The 22,432-nt window shown below is 42.1% G+C and overlaps 1 protein-coding gene and 1 long non-coding RNA gene across 14 annotated transcripts in view; one reads left to right on the forward strand and one right to left on the reverse strand.

Moving 5' to 3' along the window:
- The first annotated feature begins 357 nt into the window (after positions 1–357).
- On the forward strand, positions 358–22,222 carry LOC118310983. Of its 3 annotated transcripts, none has more exons than XR_004793882.2 (6): positions 358–630; positions 6,333–6,432; positions 7,044–12,817; positions 13,411–13,514; positions 18,339–18,449; positions 22,200–22,222. It is a non-coding gene; the product is annotated as an uncharacterized LOC118310983 (long non-coding RNA). The 3 variants fall into 3 exon arrangements; XR_004793881.2 differs by lacking the exon at positions 22,200–22,222 and adding an exon at positions 18,693–19,168; XR_004793880.2 differs by lacking the exons at positions 18,339–18,449; positions 22,200–22,222 and adding an exon at positions 15,634–15,922.
- LOC118310980 (activated CDC42 kinase 1-like) overlaps positions 8,227–22,432 on the reverse strand; it is a 48,848-nt gene continuing 34,642 nt past the window's right edge. For 7 of the 11 annotated variants that reach the window (XM_035634432.2, XM_035634428.2, XM_035634424.2 and 4 more), the window contains 12 exons: positions 22,219–22,371; positions 21,462–21,625; positions 20,404–20,523; positions 19,860–19,986; positions 19,575–19,721; positions 19,180–19,274; positions 18,677–18,871; positions 18,320–18,411; positions 16,927–17,360; positions 15,585–16,781; positions 13,405–13,494; positions 8,227–12,250 (listed from right to left, as the gene is read on the reverse strand). In XM_035634432.2, coding sequence (XP_035490325.2) covers positions 12,059–12,250; positions 13,405–13,494; positions 15,585–16,781; positions 16,927–17,360; positions 18,320–18,411; positions 18,677–18,871; positions 19,180–19,274; positions 19,575–19,721; positions 19,860–19,986; positions 20,404–20,523; positions 21,462–21,625; positions 22,219–22,371 — 3,006 coding nt within the window. In that variant the 3' untranslated portion in view covers positions 8,227–12,058. Of the gene's footprint in view, positions 12,251–13,404; positions 13,495–15,584; positions 16,782–16,926; positions 17,361–17,608; positions 17,732–18,319; positions 18,412–18,676; positions 18,872–19,179; positions 19,275–19,574; positions 19,722–19,859; positions 19,987–20,403; positions 20,524–21,461; positions 21,626–22,218; positions 22,372–22,432 lie in introns of all 11 variants that reach the window. The other 4 variants (XM_035634434.2, XM_035634433.2, XM_035634431.2 and 1 more) reach the window with 3 other exon arrangements.

Raw genomic sequence — 22,432 nt, forward strand, 5'->3', positions numbered from 1 at the left:
TGACCATAAAGACAAAAGAAAAAACTAAACGGAAATTGAATCTCACAGACCTTCATTATAATGTCTGTGAGACACACCAACAACATTGATGAAGATTTTTCCCTCTTGAAAGCTGTTCTTTGAAGCCTTGGCTATAAGGGAAATCAATTCAAAACTTCTTACAAATGCAAATCAAAGGTATGTACATTTTTCTACAAATTGGTCCTTTGATTTTTTTTAACGCAAAAAGTCACTTGTGCCATTCTGCAAGGCAGTTCCTGTCTGCAGCAACACAGAGGAGTGTCAGTAGGAGTAAACAGGAGGAGTGAGAGGTCCTGTTTTCAGTGTAAAATCTTTGTTTTTTTCGACCGTTCGAAAACACAGCGTCTGGTTGATACAAGTTTGTAACAAAGCCTCTGATTGGTCAAGTGGATCAAACATGGACAACTAGAAGTCCGCGAACAACAACAGTAATCTTTTACGTCTTGAAAAACGGGATAAAAATGATCATTTAAGTCATTCAATGTTGGATTTATCATCGTGGACGTGTTGTACAAAGACTCCGAAGAGACACTGAAGTTCCAGGGGCACTACAAATCTCCTGAAAGGGCCACGAACGACGCAAGTGTTAGCTTCCCGTCCAAACAAACCGTGAGTTGCTTCAACTGATCAAATGTTATGAGGACTTTTGTAACATGACGCATTGTCTGTCGCGTACGACAGGTACGAACATACTGCACGACATCTATAACGGGCTGTTCTTTGGGTTAAGGTTCAAGGGCAAAAGCTTGAATATCACCATTTTATTTTAAACTTCATTTTGATTTTGACTGTCAAATGATTGCCCCTTCTTCCTGCCCCCCTCCTCTTTTGTCTTCCTTTCTTTCTCTCTGCTTACTTTCCATATCACTAAACTATTTTCTTAGTGTATTGATTAAGTGTCTATTGAGACAGAGACTTTGAGGAAGTTTTTTTTCTTCTATCCCAGACCTAGTTACCAGCCTGCAAATAAGATAAGTTGAGAAAAGATAATGACATATTATCATTAATTCAATTACGTTACTAAAAAAGACCTTGCGCTTGTCCCTTTTCGTCGTCATCCTTCTTCTTCTACCGACAGAGCATGAACAGGCCAGTAAAGATCAGGAAATGTTACTAGCTTTGATCTCATCTCTGGGTTTTAATTCCTTCCTATAGAACAGCCAAAAGAGTTGTTTGAGATTATGAAGAATTAACGCATTGCCTTAAACAACGCCAAGGGAGCAGTGTAATCAGCATTTTATTGGCCATGCCTTGGCAATAGAGATAATGTTTGAAGAAAAACAAAGGCTCATTCTGTTTCAGCTGCTTTATTACAAGCTCCACCAGTATCAGCATGGTGGATCAATGTGTGCCCTCGTGTGTGCTAAACGTGCTGTGCAAGGCACAATAGGAAAGAGGGACATCTACAGTATATGGTGGCGTGGAGGTACTGGAGCACGGCGTCTGAAAAAGGAGGAATTTCAAGAACAAAGTCCAAACCATGCTTCAGTGTGGCTTCCAGTATTAAAAAAAACAAGTTAGAAGCCACAATTCCATCATTTCAGCCCCCCCCCCCCCCCCCCCCCCCCCCCTATTTTGTAATAAGGCCACATTTTATGCTAAAGATATTTTGTTAGAAGTGTTCTAATAATAACTGTTTGAATTCTACAAATGAAATGAGACTGTTCAGTTTGAAGTTGGTTTGTAATTCATTCCATTTAAAAGCTGCATAATAGTTAAAACGAGTTTGTCCGAGATCAGTGTGAATGCGGGGAATGTCCGTGAAATATTTGGGCGGATCTTGTTCTGTTGTTACAGGATTTAACAGGAATTTGTTCTGTAAGATAATCCGGTAGTTGTAACAGTAAAGCTTTATATATAAATAACATGATGTGAATACTTCTCCTTGATTCTGTTATCACTAGGCCTAATATTAACTTAATAATTGGCATATTGTCCTGATATCAATAAGCCTTTTGTATTTCACTGATAATGTGTGATCAGTCACCACAGCTTATCTGTATAGACGTGTGCTCACGATGTCAGCTTTGCCTGAGGAATACACTTTTTTTTCTGGTTGAAACACGAGTTCCATATAGACCAAAAGAAGATCTCAGAAAAACACAGCAGTGTGTCCATTATTTTACTCTTTTGATAAATCGCTCTCGCCTAAGTGAGCGGTACAGACCTTAACATTTGGAGGAAATCATAGGAATCCAAAAACTTATTGGGACGGGGACCCAAGTGAAGCATTACTCATGACGGATTATGGAATGTGTCACCATTGTAGTCAACAAAAATGATTTATACAGAAGGGAACAGCGAGTGTCTTGGTAAGTGTGTAGGCAAAGTTGTAGAAGTTAAGGTTAAGGTCTGTCACCTGTCACACATTGTCTTTTTAGTTTGCATGAGATCAGCTGGACTGGCCTCTAGACATTTAAGTTGAACGGAATAGAGCTGTTGGACAGGAGAGACAGGGGATGCTGGTTGGACTTGTGTCCGAGGGCCTCCAGCAGGCCTGTTGGTGAGGGTGAGGGGATGGCAGCTGTCACTGGAGGACCATTGCATTAGATGATCATTAGGGCAGATATTTCCTTGGAGCACAGAAAGCCCAGCGAGTGTCTGTGCAGGAATGTGAAGCCTGCTTACCTATTTTGCAGTTCCTCAGATGTTCAGTGTCCTCTAGGTTCCACATTGGTTTGACTTGACTGAAATTCTGATGGCACAGTCTGAATGTGCCTGGTCAGAAGTGCTCCAGGGAAGATGGGCCCTTGATTCAGCAAAACAACACACAAAAAAAGCTGATAAAGAAGATTGAATATTTAGTGTCTTTGTCTGGAAAGGTAACCAACCTGAGCCATAAATCAGTGAGGATGAAGATTGCAGAGTTGGGGTGCCTGGTGTCTAGTTCTGCAGTGTGTCCTTCCGATAAGCATCCCATTTCATCATTTCTTGCCACAGGGTGGGATGTAGATGGCAACTGAATTTAAGGAGCGTTATCGTCTGGGAGAGGAGACCAGTGTGCAAGCTAATGACTACTCGTGGTAGTAGTCCATTGAAAACACACAGCGCAGCAGTAACATATCTAGGTATTGAAAATGTTTGTTACAATTGTTACCATGGCACTCCCAGAGCGCCATGCACCTGGTCCACACATCGTTCCCCTAATGTTAAGCCTAATTACATTTCTCATGCAATACTGCATGGCAGAAAAGTTATGCTACTTGCTACCCACTGAAATGGCTTTAAAGTTATTTACATCCACATGTTTCCCTCCAAATGTTATAAAATACACACATGTTGATCGGTGGAATCAGAATTTCAATGGGGGCTGATGCTGCTGAACCCCCCTAGCGAGCATAGTTTTTAAAACCTTGGTAAATGTTAAACCGTGTGTGTGTGTGTGTGTGTGTGTGTGTGTGTGTGTGTGTGTGTGTGTGTGTGTGTGTGTGTGTGTGTGTGTGTGTGTGTGTGTGTGTGTGTGTGTGTGTGTGTGTGTGTGTGTGTGTGTGTGTGTGTGTTTTTCAATGTTTCAACATCAGTGATTCAGTTTGATTCATAACGTAGGTGTCTGAGAGTGATGAGACAGAACCAAAGTTGTAAAACTACGGATGAAAAACCAAAATATAGAGACTGTGGACAACAAGCCGCCCCACGTGTATCCCATACAAGTGGTTATGTGATTAGAAATATAAAAAAAATCCATGATAGCCTTATTTTTAATACTTTAATATGTAAATCTAGGTATAGTGAACACAAAGAGAGTATACCTCGTATGTGGCTGCGGTCGGATGGTCAATCTTACATCGGACTATCATCGATAAGACTCGTACAGATATAGGTCGCTTCTTGCCTCCAGCATGGCATGGGCCACCAACCTGAGGTCGCTCATTTAGGTTTACAGATCACGATTTACGGATGAATGAAAACTAGTCCCCACTCCTTTATGGTATCAAGGTATCAATTTGTTTTATTTGACGTGGACAGTAGAATCCCTTTGTCTTGAAGAGCTTTTTCTTTGGAGATAATACATTCACCTGAATCTCTGTTTCTGCCTCTCCCTTTCTCTCTCTCTCTCTCTCTCCCTCCCTGAACAACATCAGCCTTGTGTCTGGTGGAGCATGACACATAGGTGTCCTTCTCCTTGATCTACTGTGGCTTGGATTGCACATCCTCCGTGCATGGCTTTGAACAAAAGCATTCGCCAAAGAATTACATGTAAAATGAGGTCCAGTTGACACCACTTTCTCCGCTATTGACCTTCACCACTGCCTGTTTTCCCTGAATCCTCTTTGTATCTCCCTCCCTCCTCCTCCAGTTCCAACAGCCCCTCATCCCCTTCTCCTCTTCAATTCCCAGGTTCACCCTCTCTTCCGATCAGCCGGCCACCACTCCTCTTATCTCTCTACCTCTTCTCCTTCACCCATCTTCACACCCTTCAATTTCTTGAATATGGCATATTTTAAGTGGTTTGCAGCTTTTTTTTTTCTTCTTGACCTTACGAAATGGCATTGCCGTTACTACATGTGTCTCTTTTACTCACCACTGATATGTCTTTTTACTCATCACAACCAAAGACTTGCATTTTGAATTTTTAAGTTTCTTTTCTAGGCGTTGAGCATGTCCCAGAGGTGACTGACACCACACCACCCCCACCACCTTCACTAAAACAAAGAGAGTGTGCTTCTCCGGCTGTTTGTCTGTGAAAAAATGAAAGTGTAATCATACAGTATAATGGAGACCTGCACATTACACATGCACATGTTCTGTACAATATGTCTAGGTATGTACGTGTTGCGGCACTTCCCAGGATGTCACATGGGGGAAGATGCACATAATGTACCAATATAAGAACGACAATCATTTATAAGCCCAATAAGAGCCAGGTTCTCTATTCCACAGCTGACCTCACATGTTCATGTCTCATTATGTCCAATGCATGAACATGCCCCACTGTGGCACGGCATGATTACATCTTGTAATTTTTAAGGGCTTTTGCAAGATCAAATTCATATTATATGTTACAAGGAGGAGGTTTGGACACGATTGACATGATTTGAAACAAGGTAATGAATAGATGGTTAATAGTAGTTAAGGTTAGATAATTCCACAATTACCTACGGGGACATTGGACAAAGGGCTATCATTAACCGTGAGCACAATGATTAATTTATGTTTTCTGGGTGGAGGTTCATTATTTTGTCCGCACTCTCAATGACAAAACACTCCACCTCCCTGTGTCTTGCTCATTTACCCAAGTGGTCTTATGTAAGAAGACAAAAGTGCATCCTTTCGCTGCACATCATTATTTAGTCGATCTGAGGACTGCACACACTGTACCTTTACTGTATTGTCGAGGAACCAGAGAGGATAGCAGGTAACCAAAGTCAGAGAGAGAGAGACAGGAAGAGGAACAATGTAACTTGAAAAGTTTATCAATCCCTGCAGTGCATTGCTTTGTGTTGTTAAAAGTTACGCTAATGAATGTTCTTATTTTAGCAATGGTTCAAATGACTGTTTAATGTCAAAGGACTCGCTGGGATGCATGCAAATCCAATCAATTTGATTGAAAACACAATTTTTTCTGTTCCATTCAGTAATAAGACACATTTCCCGAGACAAAGACGCTCCAACTGCCACACAAAACTGTAATGAGAGGAAATTACAACTCGTTTTACTGATTTTAAATCATTTGGATCAGCGCAGCAAGTGATCGTATCACTGTTCATAACGCTACTCCAACTGTGACACGCAGCTCAGCACTGAAGTTGCTCTTGTGGCTTTCAGGGTCTCTTAAAAATAAGAATAAAAGTTGGAAGTGGAAGTAACTCACTGCATCACGGCTGGTCTGACGATAGTACAAACAAAAATCCTATAATGTGCTCCTTTAAACAATTCATTATTAAGGTTTTATTAAAATCCTTTCACCATTGCAATATAATCATAATATAATATTATTTCTACAAAAACGCTTTCATCCAGATTAATTATTTCAAGGGAACTGTAATCAAAACAAAAGAAAAAAGTTAAGGGTTGTGTGATGTAATGCAGTACAATGCCATTCATTCATTTTAGCCTTATCAACCTGTGTGCAGACAAATTATATGGAAATGATTTTTTATTCAAATCATTTGTACCAGATAAATGTCATAAGATAGACATTGTGGAGCTAAAGAAAAAGTTGAACTGTGTGTTTGGAACACACCACTGCTCCCACTCTGTCCATCCACTAATCCTTCTGTCTCTTTTTCTTCTCCTCCTGCTCCTTTCTCTCACTTGTCTCCTCCTCTCCCCAATCATCCTGTCGCCGTCCTTCTCTCTCTGCTCCTCAGCTCCACGAAGGTCTGCACCTGTGCTGTGGCGCCGAGCTAAAGTTTCGACTCTGAACAACAAAGTGGACGCAAGGAAGGAAAAAGACAGTCTGGGAAAAAGGTATATTGTATCTTCCTTCAAATATATCTTCTTTTTTTTTAAAGAAAGAAAAATATACAGAGAGATATTGAAATGGTATTCTATAAAGCAAACTGTAGACACATATAAATATATATATACACATATATAAATATAGGAGGCTCTCTATTCCAGACAGCACAAGGTAGAGCCTTAACTGCTCCTCTTCCTGCTTTTGCTTTGTCTCTCCTGCCTCTTTATTTACCCTCATCTATTTGGTGAGAACTACAATAATTTCTCTGGGGGATTCCTGTAAGCCCACTAGTGCCCAAAACTACTGCAACAACAGGCATTAATAATTTGCCCAGGGACTGAGTAATGATACCCTAAACACACACACACACACACACACACACACACACACACACCACTAAGATGAATGGACTTGGTCTCTCACTAGTAAGCAGAAGTTCTTCCAGTCAAGAAAGACAGCGAACAGCGAGGGAGGGAAAAGAAAATCAAAAAATAATGTTTGTTTTCGTGACAGAAGGTTCAGCAGTTCCTCAGGCAATGCCGTCTCTTAAAATTTCCACCACATCACTCTGCGCTAAGCCTCGTTGTTCAGTCTTATTCCATAATGATTTTTTTTTTAGGTGTCATTGACCGGCAGACAACTTTTAGATTCCCGCCCTCTCGTCAAGAAACAAATGGGTCAGTGATATGCTCATTAAGGTCCCGACACATCCGAAACAATTCATGAACTGTGAACCATAAAGCGCTCGTTGGAGCACACGATATGAATATGCAATAGGGTGGTCAATTGATATGTGCTGAAGGGGATCAATACGGTCGACATGCACGAGGTCTGGGTTTTATTTTCTCACAGGGATCAAGGCTTCGCAATTGTCGGCGCGTCGATGATCACAAACACAAACACAGCCTCATTGACTTGTGATTGATCTGTTACATCACACTGGAGGCAGAGCTCGACAGCTCCTTACATATAAAGTCGTTGACACTCCAGAGCTTGTTACGTGTACCCAGGGTCACAATGATCAATGGTTTTCATTACAGTTAAATCCAATAGTTTTTTTTCCGGAATGATTTATCGTTCAGGGTATGAAGTGTCTAAAAATAGTCAGAAGTTCCAATCAGAAGTGCAGACCAAGGCGCAATCTTCAAATTCCCATATTGTGTGTGAACTGCAGTGATAAATATTAACACCACCACGTTCCACTGTTATATCTCCTCCAAAACCACGTCAAGGATACCGATTGTCCCCAGAGAATCCTCTTATTTAGCGCCACCAGCTGGTTGAATTGTTCACTTATGGCAATTTGTACTTTGTCAAAACACTTTGGTTTATGACCGAACCAAATTATCTACAAAACTTGATGGGATTCCCATGAGCCTGAGCTGCACTTTGTGTGTAGTGATTATTAGCAAATATTAATACGCTGAGACAACAAACTAAAATGGTGTCCAATAATTTCCTAGCGATTGATGGATGTATCCGTTGACCAGTGGTTTTGGCACATTTGCATAACGAACACAATTAGATGAGCATTTTACAGTATAAAATTTTATTTTACAGCAAGGCTCTACACATTCCCTGTGTAGAGCCTTGCTGTGGATTTATTATTTATGCTAAAATGGTCAGAAACACTTCAGTGGCTATTCAAATTTGTCTTATATATAATGATTAGCTCTTATTCATCGCAGCGTGTGGAGAACATCTTCGTCTTCATGGGTAAAAACATAATCCTGCATGATATCCCATTCAAGCAGCCATAACAGAGATACACAGGAGAATGAAAACAGTCAACAGAGAAGAGGTAAAAAATAATGAACTCTTTAATAAAAAATACATTTATAAATTCGGCAGCATTGACTTCTCTTGACCATTTCCGTCAACCCAGGAGGAGAGAAATGAGGGAAACCAGCTGTACAGTAGCTATTCAAAATAAACCACATCCTGGGTAGCAAACACACGTAGAAGTGACAGAGAAATGGCAAGTTGGCAAGTAGGAAGAACAGCGGAAACAAGAGAGACGGGAACGTTTCTGGTGGAGTGTTCCTGGCAAACAAAGACCAAAACAGAACTGTTGAACTGAAACCAACATTTTTTTTTTTCCTACATCAGTGTCGACACCACAAACAGGACAGCGTTGCTTTGGGTTGATCATTAACACCATGAGGTTCGGTCATTCTAATACAACTACAGCAGCTTGGTATGAAGACAAACAGCACATCGACTTGTCCCGACTCACTGAAGTGAGAGCATAGTGAGAGCGACTGCGGATCAGTGTTTAACGAACACCTCTTCCTGGTCTGGGGAGGAAAACGGAGTCACCACCACTTTATACTGAAAACCGTGTGCATGTGATCACTAGGATACATCAGGACAGAGATGAAGGCTCACAGATATTCTCATGACTGGGTGGCGCTGACGGGTGGACAGACTGGGAGGTCACAGGTTCTACAGCAGCCTTTATCGCACACAGGAGGAAGCTTTGACTGGTTTTCTAAAAAATCTGTCCTGCTCATGCTTTAGTCGTTTGTTTTTTGTGTGTGTGTTTTGTTTTGAAGCCTCTTAATACACTCGGGCGGGACTTGTTGTGGCTCGGGAGTAGCTTCTTCTGAGGCCCCGCCCGGTGAAGTTCCTGCCCACACAGATTGTGCTCAGACGTGCCACATACTGGGGGTGTTTGGGGACATATGGAGGGGTTAGTTGGCTTGGAGCGAAGCCATGGCAACACATGTGGCCATAGACGTTTATATGGTAATTACATAGATGGGGACCAGTTGGCAAAAAGAGGATTGTTTTTAACATTTGGTCAAAGCACGTGCAATGCCTTTTATTGCCCTTTCTTTCACCAGAGTCCTCAAATATTCAGTGCATCTGACATAAAAAAGCTATTGACTGCGTTTTAAACCCTTCATTGCTCACGTCCAGCAGCAACTTCACCCACAGCTGACGTGTCGGAGAAGTGCGGAAGTATTGCCCCTGAAGCTGCTGACCAAAATATCACGGCTGCGGTTCGTAAAGTGATGATTATGGGACAGGACCTGTGCCTTGGGATGAAATCTCACTATGTTTATGTTATTTGCTGACAACGTAGTCTGGAAACATGCAGGAAATATCAAGCCGGCGGGAGTTTTCTGCTGAGTTCTTTGTGGACAAAGTGCTTAGAGGGATGGAATATGATAAAGGTGGCATCTGGAGTCTCTGGCTGTGTTGCGACAGTGACAGATCAGGGGCTGGTTTCACAAAGATATTTTAGACCAGTGTTAACTGTTCGGCCTGTCTTAGATTAGTCTCATGTATTTTTGACGGTTTAACAACTTACTTTAAGCCTTAAACGTTATAGCCACTAAGAACTAGGAGCCTCGTTGACAACGGCTGACCTGTCAAAAAAAAAGGAAAACATGGCTTATAATTTGCATTTTGTTAACAATGCTTTGGTGCAACTCATTCTGAAAAATTTGCAGAATGCGGCTAACAGGATGGAAGTGAGCAGCAGTGACGTCCTGCGGAGTCCTGCCATACAGACATGGAGGAACCACAGCAGCTCAGCTCCAGGTCTGCACTGCTGCCAGCTCTTATTCTACTTGAGCCTTTTTTTGTGTCGTTACATTCTTTGCTGGATTTTCCGAGTAAAGTGTCGTCGTAACCGTAGAGTTCTTGCAGAAAGATGATATATATGCCGCAGTGAGGGGAGCTGTGCGATTTGACGGGTTTGAAAAAAACAAAACAAAATGTGATTTACCCAGATTTCTTGGACAATTAAACATTCTAGTTGTGTCGAGAACTGCACAGCTTTGTGTAATTGATGAATTCTCTCTGGCGTCTGTTGATGACTTTGATTTCTGCTGCTGTCAAAGTCCATCTCTGTGAAACTGGTCCCAGTATTTAATTAAATACAGTCATTTCTGAAGTTGCCTGCCCAGTCATGGAAATGTCAGTCTTCTCAAATCCCTAAGCATTGTGTTAAAATATATATGAAGATAATAGTTTTCTAAATTTTTGTTCACAAATAGAGTAAATGTCTCTTTGTAAATGGTATAATGTTTTTTACCCTCCGAGTATAAATTAGACAGTTTTGTGGCGAATCTGGGACAAACTTATTCTCTTCTGTTTCCATTCCTTCTCTTGACTCAGGTCAACGCTGGACTGGTGTAACTTTCGATTCTAAGCACAGTGTGTGCAGTACTACGTTGGCGACTTCCCTTATTTAAGTATAAAATGCACAGACAATCTTCATTATCATATTCCCACACGTCTTAATAACAGTCAACGGGCAAAACGATTCCCTGCAATGAAACCTGTGAGGCCAGTTCATTACAAATGTGCTTTGTAAATTGTTGTGCACGGATGAGGTGGAAGTACTTTATGAATTATTTCTAACACGATCGCTTCAAGTGGCGATGCAGATCCTACAGCTGCAGCACAGGGTGCTGATATCTCATGACCATAAATGTTCATACACTGTTCAGTATTCAGGTTCAGTTGTGACCGTGATCAGCAAGTGTGATCCCGGATTTCAGTCTTCGACACAAAACCTTTTTTAGAAAGTGCTACTGTGTATATTGTGCTCGTCGTCTCGCTGTGCCTTCTTCAGATTCACTCCCAGCCTGGCTGTTTAATGACATTGAAAAAAGGAAAAAAGTTTTTGAGTATCTCTCCGCAGTTGGTCATCAGTGTAAGAGCGGCAGTGATGACTGACAGTGTGGTAGCACCCAGAGTCTGTGACGGATCTGTTTGAGGGACCTGTTTCAAGCGGACTCTTTTTTCCCCACTTTGAAAAGATGGTGGATGGCAGTCGGCAACTTTTAAATAAGTGCAACATTGACATATCTTTAAGACCAGAGTTAAAATATGACCGCAATGTGTCTTTTTTTTTTCCTGCATCCATGGTAGGTATGAATAGAACCATAATGAATTTGGTATTTTGTGCTTGTTCGGAGAACACTCCTCTGATTGAAGGTTTGACTGAAGCATCAAACTGAAAGGGTCAGGAGCAGAATCGCCTCCTCTGATGTTTTACTGACGATGAGGATCCAATCAGAGCTCTGCAGCTGGAGATCTCTGTCACCGTCTGCAAACAAAAAAAAGATTTACATTAGATTCCCTAAATTAACATGAATGATATTGACATTTATTTGGAAGAACAACTGTTAATTTTGAGGCTTTTAAGGTGAGAAACTTTAGATTAAAAATAATTTCCATACTTTTTATTTTTCTATACAACATTTGAACAAAGCAGAAAACGTTCTCAGTCTAGCAACCACATATGAGCCGTAGCCTCATAAAGAAAACACACCAGTGTGCTTATTGCGTCACACTGCTGCCTGTCTATCGCTGCATATGTCTGCTGTTAACTTCTTGATAAACTGGCAGCAATATTATATTTGCAGGAGGGAAAATATCCAGCAGTTAAGACCAATTAGGAAGCAGATTTGAATGGTATTGTTTCTGAATCAACCCTCATATCAGAGTGTGGGGCTCAATGAGCTTTATCTCTCACAAAGACAAAAGCGCCACAGACTCGAGATCAAATATCTGGACCAAGTTTTAAATGTTGATTCGAGGCTCTGGGTGCTAAAATAATAATAAAGACGACAGATGGAGAGTCACTGCTGGGCAGCAATAGCAGAGTAAAGTCTATTATTTTATTATTTTCTGTGGGAAGCCTTGACCTGTAAAATGACTATAGAGCACTGAACTGTACCTCTGCCTTGTAGATCCATAGTTATCTAACATGTGAGTGCTGGCCACCTCCAGGTTCCAGTCACACATCTCCAGCAGCTTGAGACACTCTGACCTGCTCCTCAGACCCAAACAGAACAACTGCTCCACCTGCGGAGACAAACAAATGTCTGACTGTCGTACAAAGACGCCGGGAGCGAGGGAGGGAGGGAGGGAGGTTGGGACAGAAGGCTCACGGGGGGAGTTACTGTATTAACAGGGTTCCCACACATTTTCTATTTCAAAATTCCATAATTTTTCTACCCTGACATATTTGACATCCAAGTACAAATAGCTAGATGTTCAAATCCAACTCTTAACATATTACATTATGACTGTGTAGCTGTTATGTTGCACACGTGAAAGTCACGGTTTCTGTGCATATGCAGATTTTTAATGAAATATTGATACTTCCAATTCCGACATTACCTGTTCTAGGACTGATTCTCATATTAGAATATTGATATTTAAACTCTTAGTAGAACCTTAATGCCTCTGTTCAAACACTCCTGTTGCATAGTTTGAGACCTCTGCGTTGCATTTTTCTTTCTCTTATAAACTTTGCCGCCACTCGAGTGTTCCCTTGTGTGGCTCCCATTCGACTGCCTCCATCCACCACCTTTGCCGGCCAGACTGCAGCCAGTTATCAGGGAGCTGAAGTCTGCTGTATACACATCAGTAAGTCCATATGCTTTTTATTTATAACCGGCTCATTGCAGCAGTAATGACCCGGTTTTCCCTTAAGGATCAACAAAGTTGCTGCCATCGTAACCTGATAGAAAAGTAAAGATTACACAAAGCAACTTTGAATGACTACTTGTTTGCAGTTATGGCCTATACAGAAAAAAGTTATTATAGAAAAGCACTCAAGGCCTGACATGAGCCGCAGTGAAATGGATCTCTGAGGAGTCTTCTGCAGCACAGCAGTGTTTACCACTAACGACTCTGGTTCCCCTTTAATAACTACAGAGCTGCAATATAATCACCCACTTCACGGGGCCTTTATTTTGGTGGACCGTTGCCGTGGAGTGTTTATGAAACTCTGCACAAGTACTGGGTGTGTGCTTAAAGTAAAATGTTGACTCGATTTATGTTGTCTGTTTGCTGATTTTTGCATTAAGTGATAAATAACAAGCAATCGTGCAATCATTTTTGAAAGCCTCCTTAACATTTAGTGCCTGAACATTTTGCGCAGTATTAGTATGTAGGAAATGCATTGCTGCAGTGCAGACACTTCTTCGTGGTGTAGTAATAAACATTCTCACCTTTAGGTATTGCACAGCCTTCTGGACGTTCCAGTTGTGGAGGGCAGCTTGGCACTCCTCTATCGTGACACCGTGAACTGCATCCTGCACCTGGATCATACAACAACCGTGTAAGTCTCTGCAACATTCAACAGCACATTACTGTATGTATCCCCTGCCTCCTTGTACCTTCAACATCAACATTTGATCACAACACTGTGTCCTCTCCGCACGGTGAAATCATCAGGCTCAACTTGACAATAATAATTTACATACCAATACTTTCAAAATGGACAAATCAAATCATATTTTTCAGCACTTATCAGAACTTCTCTGTTAACTTTTGGCTTCACCTGAAAAGAAGAATCCAAGAGATACAGTATTTTTCATCACTACATTTCACGAGTCTCCAGTCTCTTCGCTAAATACATAAAATCAGTTGTTTTGTGATGGGAATCTCTCACAGCAAAGTCACGAGTTATTTGAATGTGTTAATTATTTTCACATGATCAGTATTTTTTGTGAAACTATACAATAACCACATTACCTCCTGCTACTTCTGTTGTTTGAGCTCACAGCCAGTGAAAGTCAACTGCAGGTCTATAGCTTGCATTGAGCACCTCTGCAGTGCAATTTATATACAATCCCACGTCCCCACTGCGACTGGTGTGCAGTCACAGATCTCAGTATCCACTAGTAAATGCCAAGTGCCTGATCAATGTTGAGCCGGCTGTGTTTCACAGCGATTCTGACTCCAGTTCAATCAGGTTCAATCGGTGTCCGGATCAATTGGCTGGCAAATAGGACCCAACTGCTTCCTTGTCCTTTAAATACAACTCTCTGCAAAAAATAATAATATGGCCTTAGTCTCCAAAGGACAATGGCATATTTCAAAATATGAGATGAAAATATTTTTGTGCTCTTTCGTTTGTGACGGGAATAGATAAACGTGTTTGTATGCTACCAAGTTTTAAACTCAAAAGACATTTAAACTTAGTAATTAGTGTCACTCGTTGGCTTTTGTCAAGCTCCAACGTGAAAATTGTTTTTAGTGTTACACGCGTCAATAATAATTTGGTTCAGATACTAATTTGAATGGGGAATTAATTTGATCAATTATACAGGATATGAGCAATTAAACGCTACCACTGTATGTGCCAGCAATTGAAAGAGAGAGACACGCCCCCTTGCGCTCAGTGATGCAAATATATGAGCAAATGTGATTTGTTGTTCACCATAACACACATACTTACAAGACATATTTGTTTTTTGTTTGTTAGTTTTTTTTAAATAATAATAAAACTAATTCTGACTGTCACCAAAAAGAGCAAGTTTCAACGGAGAGAAGTCGAGTAAAACATATATCAAATTGACATTACATCACATCTCAAGGCTTTATTACTTTATAGATCAATTCCACTGAATTACCCAACATCACACTTATATTTCATCTAATAGTGGTAATGGCTTGATCGTGAACTCTCACACTACTGAACCAAGAATGAATTGCTCTCTGACTAACCGTAGTGGTCACTACAGTGGACAGTTCTTCACAAGGTGTTTTTGGTTGTATAGTTGCACATTGGCCACTACAGTGTTTGCTAGTATATCAGCCCATACACTGCTTCCCGCTGACCAGCTGCTGTAAGTGCAACACAAATGACTCAAAACCAAGCTGGCAGATAGCCAACCGAAAATGCTGAACAACTCAGAAATATCTTGCCAATCCTTCTATATTGCCAGACCCTTGCAGGTAAATAAAGTTTGGTAATAGCGAGTCAAAGCTGAGGAGTACTAGATTCTTAAAGTAAAAATTATGCGTCATGCATCGCCGGCTATATTTCAACTATAATTCATACTATTACTGTGAGAATTGTTCTCGATAAAACTTTATCTGCAGTAACTGTTTTGGATTTAAATCAATTGATCTATGTTATTAGAGTCGGACTTGCAATTTTGTAGCTCCTTGATGTGAGTAACAGTGTATTTATGTAGTCTCTACTCTACTGCTATTTTTTCTGTTTTTTTCGGTAGTCGACCTGCTCAGGGGTTAAACATCCAGCATTAAGCTCAGCAATTAAATTACTGAAGAAATATAAAATTCCCTGTCAGCACACGATTTAAAGCATACAATTATGCATGCTTCGTGTTGCAAAGAGCCGAGTAGTTGCAAAACACAATCCTGATATCTCTGACCTTACCATTTTGACCCTGTCAGCTGTATTCCCTCCTCCATCTGTCCTGGTACAGGATGCAGTGACCACTGGTGCTGTCAACCCATCTGAACAGACGCGAGGGAGACTTAGCGATGTCCTCATCCCTGACCGTGGTCCACCAAGACTGCTGTTGTTGTTGGAGGAGAAATTAGCCTTCAGCTCACCGGGCTGGACAAGGCCCTGTCCCTGGGCGTGTCCCTGGACAGCCTGGCTGCTGACCACCATGGGTCTGACTGTGGCGGTGTTAGCTTGCCGTACATGCCTTTCCTCCACACAGCTGGCAGGGAGGCTCTCTGCCTCTCTGAAGAAGCGGTCGTATCGGTCAAGGTATGGCGGCCTCTCCGGCAGGAGGTAATAGTGGGTGCTGCTCACTTTACGTCCATCACGTACAATGGGAAGTATACAGGGGCCTTTACTGGCAGGGTCCTTCCCCTGCGCCTGGATGACTTTGGGTGCAGCGTATTTAGGATCTGAGGCAAAGCTGTGTGTGGTAGGCATGAGTTTACCTGGAGAGGTGGAGAGGTAGGAGCCATAGGTGTGTGTGGGGGGGCAGGACGTGAGGGGAGCCTGCATGGCAGTGGGGCTGACAGAGTAGACTCTCTGCTGGGGGGAGCCGACCAACAGGCCCATGGGGCTAGGAGTCCTAGAGCCCGGCTGGGACAAAGGGTCCCTTGGAGGGATCTGAGGTGGTCGGTTCATTTCCAGGACTAAAACTTCCTCTGTGGCGTCTGCTGGTGTCGGGGACAGAGAAAGATCCCTTGACCAGCGAGCAGATGTGTAGTCGCCCCTTTTTATGGGGCGAGGGGGGATAGGGACACGTGGGGGGATCTGGGGTTTGTCTTCATTGGAGGTCTGAGGAGAGTGGGGAAGCGACGCTGAGGTCTGGGACGGCGAGCTTGACCGAGCAGCGGTTCCTGTCGGTACATTGAGCCTCCTCATGCACTCCTGCTGGAGTTCTTGGAAGATTTCTACAGACTGGGAGAAAGACGTGGACTGGTCCTGGCTCTGCTTGCTGGGGAGAAAGAGGTTATCCTCCAATCCCAGTCTGTCTGGACCCCTGGAGACAAGAGCCTCAAGCTGCATCGTCTGTCCAGAGGAGAGAGCAACATCAGCCTCGTCTGGGTTACGAACATCACTCCGCTCTTCTTCATGCTGCTGCTCTGAGCTGTTGATTGAGCTCACCTTGACAAAGAAAGAAGATTGACACATTTCCAGTAAACAATTTATATCTTCAGTGCAGTCTAGGTGATAGCAAAAGGAAATAAACATTCACATTCCCATAAAATTTTAGCAAAGCGTCAAGATGCTGTATCACCTTCTACCGTACCTCCATATCATCTTCGTCTTGGGCCACGTCATCATAGGCTGGGGGTGGGGGCAATGGTCGTGCATCCCAATCCACTACTGGTGTGGGGTGCAGGGGGCGGGGCAACGATCTACATGGACTTTGAGGAGGAGTCCGGTCCATGATGTTCTCTGCTTCCAAAGCCAGCTTCGCCAGTGAGGGGATCTGGATTTCAACCACAGGGGAGGGGGAGGGTGTGGATGGGGGGAACTCCTCCCCAAAGTCAATGAGGGACACTTCACTCTTGGGGTTGTAGCCTGAGCCCGAAACCCGGCTTATCCCCTGTTTGGAGGCAGAGACCCATGCAGCGGGTTTGATTTTTAAGCTTTTGACAGAGCCCGTTTTTCGAAGTGATAATCTCTTTAACCCCGCAGAGGTCAGATCTTCATCCTCATTTACTGGATCGTAGCAAGGCTCTGGAGACGCAAACACACAATGCATTCATTAAGTTCATGAAAAAGGTTCATGAAAAAAATACACTCCACTCCGACAAAGACTCAGAGTTAGGCTTATACTGCACAGTATAGGCCTAGCACCTTACTATACAGCAAGTACAATACGGTGGAAGGATGGAGAAAACAAATATTTCAAGAAAGAAAGAAAAGCAGATGAGAAAGTCACTGCAAACACAGACAAAGGAGAGACAAACAACTATGGGATATACCTTTGAAGAGTGGGGCAAGGAGAGAACAGAGAGGGCAGGAGCAATGGGTGAGGGGCTGCTGAGAGAGACCAGACTTACTCTTGATTAACACTGCTGGTTGAGGAGGGCGGGGAGGACGATCCTCTGGACAAATGAGAACGGATACGCCCGTCGCAAAAAGGAGAAACAGAAAATATGACAGCAGAGCAAAGATCAGAAAAAAAGAGGAAGCAAATACCAGATTGGAAAACAAAGGCTTTAAAGCAAGTGTTAGAAAAAAATAAAAAGAAGCCAATGGTCTTGTCAGAAGCAAGATCTACACTACTGTACTCTAACATGAACATTTAAACACATTATCCATTCTGTATAAGAGGAATCTGCTATCATTTTGTAATTGCCTGACTAGTACATTAAATAAGGACTAACACAAACAAACATTAAAGATATGTTGCAAATCATTAATGTCTACAGGTCTTTATTTGCCATGGCAACTGGTTAAGAAACACAATATAAAAAAATTTCCAAGTAGAACGTGAAGGGCCACGGCACTGATCCTGGTCATACTAAACTTCTGGTTAACAACAATAGTAAACATTATAATGTTCACTTGTAAACACCCTAGTGTTGGTGGATACCCAATGGTATTAAAGAATGAATATCAGTTATGATAATCATGATGATAATCATGACTCTGGCGTGGTTTAAGTATTTACTAACAGCTCTTCCACTCACTTTTCGTTCGTCCTGGCAGCTGTGTGGGCCGAGTGCCGCTAAGATCCAAACCCAGAACATCAGGAGGATCCATGGGATTCCCGAGGTACAGCCTGGAGAGAGGAGAGCGACAAACTTCATTACAGATAATGTTAGTTAATATTTCTAACCTGTGTAATGTATAATGTTGTAATAAAAAAATGTTGCTGGTGGACATTTAAAATAGTATCCTACTGCCATCTACTGGTGAGAGTTTATTACTACTACAACTCGGCAAAAACTATAGACCACCAAATTCCAATGAGGGGCATAATTATATTATTGCACAACTTCGTGGTTCAAGAATTCAAACAACGCTAAAAGTAAAAAAACTCTTACTCATCAATCCTGTCAGGGAAGCCCCAGCAGCGGCGAGGGTTGGAGTCTCCGTGTCCTGTGTGGATGAAGCTGTTCTTCAGCGGCCGGCTGATATCATGAGCTGACAAACCCGCCACTGATGTCACCACATTTCTGGGGAACTGTCCGACTTTGAGAGTGCGCTTGTTTTGACCTCGCCACCAGTAGTTCTCCGCCCTGAGAGACGGAGATAGTGAGGATGAGACAGGATCAACCACACTTTTTGACATTGGGTGTCGGGGGTGAAATGTGTACATCTGCAGGGGACATCAAATAATCAGACTGGACATTAAGTAACCTGACAGTCACACTATAGTGCATTTAGTTTAGTAGAAATTCTTCAACTAATTAATGAGGTTTGCAAGTCGAAATATCTTTAAAGGTCACTTTCCATCTTGTTTTTTTTTTACTTTAAAACAACATTCATCAGTAGTGAGGTTGGAAATAAGGTTTATTAAACAACTATTAAACTCATTTTTACTGACCTTCCCTCTATTATGGTGATGACATCGTTGATCACGATCTGCAGTTTGTCAGGCTCATCAAAGTCCTGAAGAGCACACATGTCTGTGGGCATGGTCTGAAACACACACACGTACACACCAAAGTATCTTTTAGACAGGAAACTTTGTCCAAATTGTATGCTGGTTGTCATTGTTATTTTCAGCTGAAGGCATTTTTCAGTTTCTTCTTTGGAGTCTGTCCACTAGATGGAGCTAAAAGTTCATTCATACAGAAATTAGATTGGCGAGGAAACACTGGCCTCTGTGCAAAAGAGGCGTCATGAATGCCAATCAGGCGTCTTTTGTTTAGTTGGTTTGCATGGAAGTTTAGGAATCCTAACAGTTAGAAAAAAAGGAAAAATAAACTTCTTCCATACCTCAAGCAGGAACTCTCTCAGGGAAACAAAAGTAGGTCTGTCGTCTGGTTTCTGTGCCCAGCACTGCAGCATGACATTATAGATATCCTGCGGACAGTCCTCTGGCTTGGGGAGGCGTTCACATTCTTTATCAATCTTGTGCAGAATCTAAAATTAAGATTGTTTGTTTTTCCCACAAAAGAGAAAAAAAAATGACAACAGAGGACAGAAAATTTCAGTGTAGAAGTCAAAAAATGTGACACGTTTTTGAGTCTAACTGTGATCTTTTGGCTGGTTGGTGTTTACCTGGCTCCCGTTGAGACCCAGCCAGGGCTCCTGACCATGTGTGAACATCTCCCAGAGCGTGACTCCAAACATCCACGTATCTGTCGCGTGGGAGAACGTTCTGGTCTTCAGACTCTCTGGGGCACACCTGGAGTGAGACCATCACCAAAATACATAAACCAATTACATCTGTGCAAATCTGTCCGGAGGTAAAGCTCAGTTTAGATCAGGAATGCACTGATTCTTTAAAAGTGGCTACTCTGACAGAAAAGGGGATTTAAAAGGAAGTATTATTTTGAAACTTAAAGATTATATATCCATATGAATAAAATCAATAGGAGCAAGGCAGATTTCTAGATGTCAAAATAGACAGACTTGTTGCTTGACTGAAGGGAATGTAAAATCTGACCAAGCCTGGTTTTATAAGAATTAACAGCAGGGCTGGAACGAAGTTTTGACTAATCAAATTTCTCTGTGGAAACTTTCAAATGAGTCATTTTCAGACCCTAACCTCTAAAACGGCTCGTATTTAACTCTGGATCATATCAAAGTACAGTCTACCCACCATGCAAAGGGGACCTTGCGATGCTCCTGCATGACGTAGTGCTCATGGTTGTTAGGCAGCGCCCTCATCAGGCCAAAGTCACCGATCTTCACTCGTTGAGCTGAGGCCAATAGGATGTTCCTGAAGAGACGGGTCAAATATTTAAAATGTTTATATTTATAGTAAACATACATATATGCATCACAAACATAATGAGTGTTGTGGGAAATTAAGGTGCAACACTTTCAAAATGTGAAAAGTTAAACTCAATATTACATGTCTATCACAGTTTTTACTGCTCCTCACGAAAACAATAAACAATAATGATTGATATGACAACTGTTTAAGTGCCTGTTGATAGGAGAAAAGCAATCTATCAAATTGAACTTGAACACCCCCCCATCTAAACCCCCAACATTTTATTTAATAGAGTTGCACTTGTTGAGTTAGATCCACAACATTGGGGCAGTTTAGCAACGTTTACACACTACAGATGTCGTTCAGTTTCAGTCCACGTAGCATGTTGGGATAAGTCATATCCCATTTTAAACTCAGCTGCACATCTCAGGACCTATTGTAAATTTTTAACTGTATGAATATTGGATCCTATGAGGATTACACTCGCAGGGTATAAAACTGGCAGGATTTCGATGGTCCAGATTTTTTTAAACCACAGGAAGAAAAATGTTTAGTATACTGTAACAGCGAATGAATGTGAATTCATTACCATTTTTTTATTACAACTTTCACTGGGGAAATGACTCATTTTTACCAACCATTACATTTTTTTCTCAAGCATCGCAATAGTTTCAACACTAAAAGATACGTGACTAATTTGGCAAAGACCAAGAAGTTGGACCACCCAGTCCAGCCGGCCAACAACTGACTCATTTTGCTTGTGTGCCAAGTCTCCCTATAATAGCCTGTAAATTTCTGGGTGGTGGAGAAGGAGAAGAAATATAAATAATTCAACATGCCAGTAAAAACATCCTAAAAAGAAAAATGTTTTATAGACAATTAAATAAATAAATGGGGTTTGGCCTTTCTGTATAGCTGCCAAAAACCTCTCTGTGCCCTACCTGGCTGCCAGGTCCCTGTGGATGAAGCGCCTCTGCTCCAGGTAAGCCATGCCGCAGGCCACCTGTACAGCATACTGACACAGGGTGTGGATCAACACTGGACCCTGTGGACGAACACATCGCAAACGCTCCAGCAGAGAACCCAGAGGAGCCAGCTCCGTCACCTGCAGAACAGGAAGAGAGATGAAGAGATGGTCGGTGAAAAGGGGAAGGAGGATGGTGAAATATAATAAACAGTAAAAGGAATAGATGAAATGAGAAAAGAAAGAGATGTGATTCAAAGACGATAAGAAGTGAGAACAGGAGGAGGAGATGTTGATGAAAAGGAGAATGCAATGTGACATATGGAAGAAACCAAAGAACTGAAAGAGACGTTGGCAATAGGTTTTCATAACATGGGCAGATAACTATTTGTCAAATAGAATCCAAAAACCCCAGAGGAAATAACTAAAAGGAAACACTGGGTGAAAACAAGGCCAAAATGTCAGCCCTTATTTTAGCCCACAATCTTCCCATCTCCAGTCTTGACAAAAGCCTTGAGATGCCTGACCTGATTCAGATGGACTTTAAGGTCACAGGAAGCCGAGAGTGCCTCAGAGCAACATTTGTGTTTGAGCGGGTGTAAGTGAGAGCACAGTGAAGCCAAGAATAAGAGTACACTTGTGACTGATGTGCACATGTGCATAGACTGTGTTAGACTTCATCTGACTCTGTATTTTCCTCCCTGTGTGCATTAAGGTTTCTGTGTGTCCACTACCATCTTCATTGGGTGTGTGAGCACCACACCGTAGAGGCGAATGAGGTTCTGGTGGTCCAGGGAGTGCATGGCGTTGACCTCACAGATGAAATCTTCCAGAGCGTCGGGCTGGCTGAGCACATCCGTCTTCAGACACTTCACAGCTACGTTCAGCTGAAAAACAGAAGAAGGATTTCTAATCAAATCCACACAAACTTATCATAAAGACAGCATG

Source organism: Scophthalmus maximus, chromosome 5, assembly GCF_022379125.1.
Source record: "Scophthalmus maximus strain ysfricsl-2021 chromosome 5, ASM2237912v1, whole genome shotgun sequence".
In the NCBI taxonomy this organism is placed as follows: domain Eukaryota; kingdom Metazoa; phylum Chordata; class Actinopteri; order Pleuronectiformes; family Scophthalmidae; genus Scophthalmus; species Scophthalmus maximus.